The 6,000-nt window shown below is 46.9% G+C and overlaps 1 protein-coding gene across 5 annotated transcripts in view; it reads left to right on the forward strand.

Annotated features, from left to right (window-relative positions):
• ctbp2l (C-terminal binding protein 2, like) overlaps positions 1-6,000 on the forward strand; it is an 86,746-nt gene that overhangs the window by 45,728 nt on the left and 35,018 nt on the right. Inside the window, exon 1 of one of the 5 annotated variants that reach the window (XM_068582469.1) lies at positions 913-2,725. The exons of 3 other annotated variants lie outside the window; for them this stretch is intronic. In XM_068582469.1, coding sequence (XP_068438570.1) covers positions 913-2,725 — 1,813 coding nt within the window. Of the gene's footprint in view, positions 1-912; positions 2,726-6,000 lie in introns of those variants that run through there. One more of the 5 variants, XM_068582475.1, reaches the window with a different exon arrangement.

Consider the following 6,000-nt stretch of genomic DNA (forward strand, 5'->3'; position numbering starts at 1 on the left):
GCATTCTCCCTGCTTTCAGTGGAGCATCTCCTGGTCTCCTTCTAGTAGCCACAGGATTAAGTCTGACCCTCAGTACTACTAGTGTGTCCAGCCTTTGCAACCGCCCCCTCCCCCTCTCTCCAGGGACACACTACACCAAGCATGTCAGTCCCCAACCTCCCCAGTCCCTTGGGGAAGATCCATTCACACCCAGGGGGATGCCGGCTGCCAACGACAGGGTTAGCAATAACCACTAAGCACCGTAAACACTGTAGCTTTACACTCTGTGAACACATTCAGGGGCCGCAGGAGCGTGCTGGCTGTGTACACTATCTGGTTCAAGTGATGTCAGAGGGGGCAGTGGATTTAAGCAGGTTTTAGTTTGACGCTAATCCCCTTGTAGCAAACGCTGTGGACGAGAGGACTGTCCCTGCCAATGGCGTGCATCAACCCCATTGGATTAGAGCGTCTCGTCCCCTCCTCCATTCTGTTTGCATTGTCCAGCATGTGTTTTTACCCCAATTTATTTACCCCCTGGTCTTAGTATTGTATGAAAGCGTGACACCCAGCACAAGCATGATCACTGCTGTACAATGGAGTACAGCTTCATCCTAAAGGTGTGTTTTTTTTCTTCTATTTCCATGTGTCTATGTGTTTGACATGTTGTGCCTCTCTCTTCATGGATTTCTAATGTTTCCAGGGCTGAATTATTTAGAGAGCCTGCCAGTAGGGAGCTACATGATAGCACAGACTTGAGAGTGAGAGGTGGGGAGGTGGGGCCCTACAGCTGCATATCAGGTAAAAGGGTACCTCATGCTTCACCTTTTCTCCACTCCTCCCTTTTCATTGGGGGTGAGTGTAACTGGAGCGTTGAAACTCAATATACGGCTCTATTTTCCACTTTTATAGCTGTCTGCGTTATTGCCTTCACTGATGCCTAACTCGTGTGAGCAGTCGCATTTTGGTGGTTCTCTGGACCAGAGTGGTCCTGTTTGGTCTGGTGGCGAGAGTGACAGGGCAGCAAGTCGCTGTCACTACTGTGGCACCATTGCGGGCCGAAGGAATTCTTTGCCATTGGGTGGGGGAGAGCGTGGAGTGTGGTTTTACCAGCACCTCGGTGAGAAACCGGATTCAGACCTCCAGTCCTCCCTCTACAGGCGGATTCAGCAGGACCGGCATGGGGAGCAGTCACTGAGGAAAAGCTCTGTGCCCGATCTAAGCAACAGCCTCTACCTCAGGCAAATGATGGCAGGCCGGGCCTCGGCACCACCTCAGGATTACTACCTGGCCGACCCTACCTTATCTGGTCAGCTCCCTGAAGAGTCTGGGTTTTACAGGGATAACCAGCACCTGCTCACCAGATCAGCCTCGCATTATGGGCCTAGCTCTGGTGGGGTTAGACCTCCTTGGGATCAAGGACAGACAAGGGCCACACCCTCCGCTTCAACACCTACCCCCGTGCCTCCTCCCCCTCTACCGCCTCCTCTGCCTCCTCCGCCACCTCCTCCCCCTCCCGTTCATGAGCTGAGCCGTTTGTACAGAGAAACTCTTGGATCTAAGATGATCCCAGACATCCACCGTATTGGTGGACGCTCTACCTCTCCTGCAGTCTACGGGGTTCATCCCCCTCTTCCTGGTTACGCTGCTGAGTCATCGTCTCTCTCTGCTCACCAAGCTTATAACAATTTCAACAGCTTGTCCTTGGATCCCCGCCAGCCAGCTGCCACCAGTTCAGTGGTGGACACCGCTTCTCTGGGAATGGACGGATCTCACCCTCGGGCTTATGGAGCTATAGCCTCCCAGAGGCTGCCTTATGACCCAAATTATGACCCTTGCTCAGGCATGGTGTCTGCAACAGCTGGAATGACATCTAGCCTGCCTCATCAACATCCCAGTGCTGCAGACCCCAAGAAGATGGTGGACCCTGCCTTCTTGGCTTTCCTGCGAAGTGAAGGTTTGGCTGAGAGCACTATCACTCTCCTGCTGCAACATGGCTTTGATTGCACTGCCATGTTGGGAATGATGGAGGACCATGATGTCCGCTCTGTGGCCCCTAACTTGGCCCAGGCCCGTGTTCTGTCCCGTGTGGCGCTCGGTTGCAAGGCAAGCGGTATGGTTACGCGTGCCCGATCCAACAGCTTTAGCAATCGCAATGACTACTACATGCAGCCCCAGGGCTTGACCATGGACCCCAACCTGATGCAGCAACCTCCCACCACCATGCAGACCGTGTCCCCCAGGGTGGGAGAGTTTCTTGGGAGAAGACCCAACAGTGCACCCTCCCAACACCTCCTGGGGACCACCACCTACCCGGCAACACGGCCCTTGACAACTGGATCTTTCCCAATCGGTTCTGGCGGATATAGTAATGCTGTGACTCAGGGAAGACCCTTCTCCATGTACAATGCCCACACCGGTCTTGCTATGTCTGCTCTCGGACAGCAGCCTCCACCAGCTCCGGGCACTCCTGGAGCAGCGCCCAAAACCTTCTCCGGCTCCTATTCTCCAATGGAGCTGATGAAGAGAGCACCCAACCTTCCCCTACCATCGCCAGTAGCGGCTCCAAGCCCCCTTCATAGCCCCCAACTTCTTCGGAAAGGGATCAATATTGCCCCTGAGAGTACCATTGTTCCTGCAACTTCTTGCTCAACTCTCCACGTGCAAAACCTTAACAACTCCAAGATGGTAGGACGTCGCACTGGTCCACCTGTCATAGTCTCAACCATGGCCACCACACCTGACACAAGTAATGTCAAACTTCACCTTTCTCACTAATTTCTTCAAACCCTCTCTCCCCCTGTCCTTGTTGCTGATTTCTATATTATTTTCTGTAGGTTTTGGAAATAATTCAATTTTTCTGAAATTGTTTTGTCTTTGATTAGATGCACAGTTAGATTTAATTTTGTACATGATTGATAGCTTTTTGGCATGTCCCAAAAATGAGAGTGACAGTCTTTTTGAACGGAGGAGTAGCATGTAAGATGTATCTGACAAGTTAAGCAGCTTTGCTCTGAGAGGTCTTTTTATAAATTACGCAACTATTTATACACGTATTGCAACAAGGTTGTGTCATTTGCCGGAGGGGATCCTGTCTCATCACCAAGTTGAAACATTTCTTATGAGCAGCGCTCCAGTTATTGAGGTCAACATTTTTTCTGGTATTTTCTTTCACTTAGTTCACTGGTCAGACTCATTTTTGAAGCAACACCGTGCTTTGGAGTTGTTTTGTCGCTCCACATTGTTTGTTCAAAGTTTCTTGTCCAATTTAGAGACTTTAATACAGGATGTTGTTTACTAGCTGTCCTTTTTAATAACCTCTTCAAACGCTTTTGTACAAGTCAGAGTTATTAAATGTCTCTAAAAGTGTATTTCTTTGATACAGAATAGTTGTTGTCTATTCTATTTTACACTGTACTCTCACCTAATCGTGGGCTTAGCTGCTTTGAATCCAATTACACTAATTGGATGTATAGTTGTATAGACTATAATAGGTAGCTGTGTTTTAAAGACACCCTGTCTGTTTATAATTCTGATTGCATTGTAGTGCCGCAAAAAGTTCTTTCATTTATAAGTTTGCTATACTTACTCAATCTTTCTCAACTTAGACGGTGAAATTTGCTTCCGTTTGCGAAGTACATTTTTTCTGCTCTTTACATTTATACAGATTGACGGTAACGATGAAAGAAATATTTCTCCTTTGATGGTGTCGTATCAATGCTACCGCATGCAATATGGCAACACAAGATGTGTCTTTTTCTTTGTTATCTACAATGGTGTATTCTTGTTAATCACATATTCCTGGGAATATGTTAATTGTTCATTCTTCGTGGTTCCCCTGAATACTTAATTATGTAGATTGCGGTGTAGAAATTGTTTGTCTCATACGAGGTTAATACAAGTGGCGTTGCAGCTTTTTATGCTCAGTTTATTATGAGGGTAAGTTATCCAGCAAGACATCATCTGAGCTTATGTTTATACATAAAGGCCTTAATTTCTCCCTTTAACAAACTGATATATTTCCCTGCAGAGAGCTGTCAAGCTGAAGAAATAATTAAATCTTTTAACCTTGCTTTTACACCATGTAACCCTGTGTCTTGGGTGCCTCTCAAATGGGTCTGTAGGCTGCTGCACTTGTTACATAGTAATGACTTTTATGAAGTGGCTTCCCTTCACGTGTTGTCAAGGAAATAAGAAGCGAGATGCAACATTCAGCGGAGGGGTGAGGAGAGAAGAGGTGGGAGTGGGAAGTCCCTTTTTGAGCTTTATGCAAATACACATTGCTTTTTAAAGTCGCAGTGACCCCTCCTCTCCCCCCCCTCCTTCCTACACACACACACGCACAACAAACTAATTTGCATGTAGCTGACATTTGTTGCTTCAGTAACTTCATCTGATAATGGGCAGCCCTTGCCGCCGATTGGAACGCATACTTCTTAATTGTCTGTTGCTAGGCAACCTAGGTTTCAGTGGTAATTAGAGAAAGCTAATTTTCACATTTAAGAAAAGGGGAAAAGTGAAGCTGCATGCAGTGTTGTGCATTTTTTTTGTTCACTTGTTGTTCTTTTTTTTAGATGCCATGGGCAGTTTGGAGCAAAAATGTAGTGAAAATAATAAGATGTTGCAGGGCTCTTAATGAAAACGTTGCTCTCTACTCGCTGTGCACATCTCAAGAGATTGCTTCTCATTTTTGTGCAACGGCTTCAGTACACCAGTGAAGAGCCCCTTTTATTACATGCTTGGTGTTTTATGTTCAAACATGCATATTGATGAAAAGTTTGACACATTATTCTTTTTGCACCGACTGAATAAATTGGTTGTTCTTCAAATACAAACCAGTCTTCTCTTTATCATCTTGCATCAAAGTGTACATTTACACATAGCTGCTCATGCATCCACATTTCCATATCGTCAAATTCTTTTCTTTTTTTTTATTCTCAAAGTAGATTTTTTAAAGCAAAGATGTGAGCTTCAGTGAAGTCAGTGGCTCCTTAAAATATTTATGTAAAAGGTGCAGGTGGGAGGGCCCTGCCTGTGTACTCCTCTCTGCTGGGCGCTGTCTTGGTTGGCTAAAGCCATAAGTAGTGTTAATAATGGCATTAAACGGTTGAGTCGAGCTTAGTTGCAACAGTTCCCTTCCACCCAAAGTACGGAGAGCGCCTTGCAGTACTGGCATTGGCTATGGAGTTGTCTGTCAGTAGCATCCCACAGAGCAGCACAGGTGGGTAAACCTAACTTTGATGTCACGTGAAGCAGAATAGCCAACCAGCTAGATAGAGACGTGACTGGCTAGCAGCCTGCATCGTGTGCGTGCTCGGTAGATTAACTAAGGTGGACGCCTGCGTGTTGTCCACAAATGCCGGCACGTGAATTCCTTGTGGAGATAATCCACAGAAGATCTTCAGCTGTACTTTTCTGGGCTGGAGATTTAGGAGGCGGTGATGTGTTTAGGGGGGCGGGGCAGGCTTGTAGTTAACAGGAAGGAGAGACACCAAGACTTGGCAACAGCCTGTTGTAGCCATATGGGATGTGTCAAGTTGACGTGTTCACCTGTATAAGTCTGCTCTCTTTGTGCCACTGTACCCAGGTTGTATCCGCTATTTTCCTGGGAGGTTAGTCAAAACATGACAGATCCTCCCCCCCTCCCCTTTTTTTGATAGGAAGCCATCAGGTGCTGCTGACAGTTATGTAACCTTCCAGTACATTGCTCCCATGGGAGCATGAATGGGATTTTAATTTCCCTGCTTTTTTTATTTGGAAGGACATCCACGAGGATGCATGCCTAATTTGCTCATCTGACCTTGGCAAAACTTCTTCGTTCAGATGTGTGACATTGATTTCAGTGTGCACTCCTTGGCGGTTTTCCACTGGCTTTGTCTGAAAGAGACATCCCCCCTGTGTGTCAATGTGGCCTTCGACTTTGTTTTCTGGACACGCCTGTGTTATGTGCGTGTTTCAGACACAGGGTAGTGTCTGTCTCTTTGACTGTGTGAGGCCGCTTTGATTCAGTGCTTATGCTGCCTC

The sequence above is a fragment of the Clinocottus analis genome, unplaced genomic scaffold, assembly GCF_023055335.1.
Source record: "Clinocottus analis isolate CAN_PGR_092001 unplaced genomic scaffold, fCliAna1.0.p SCAF_19, whole genome shotgun sequence".
Lineage (NCBI taxonomy): Eukaryota > Metazoa > Chordata > Actinopteri > Perciformes > Cottidae > Clinocottus > Clinocottus analis.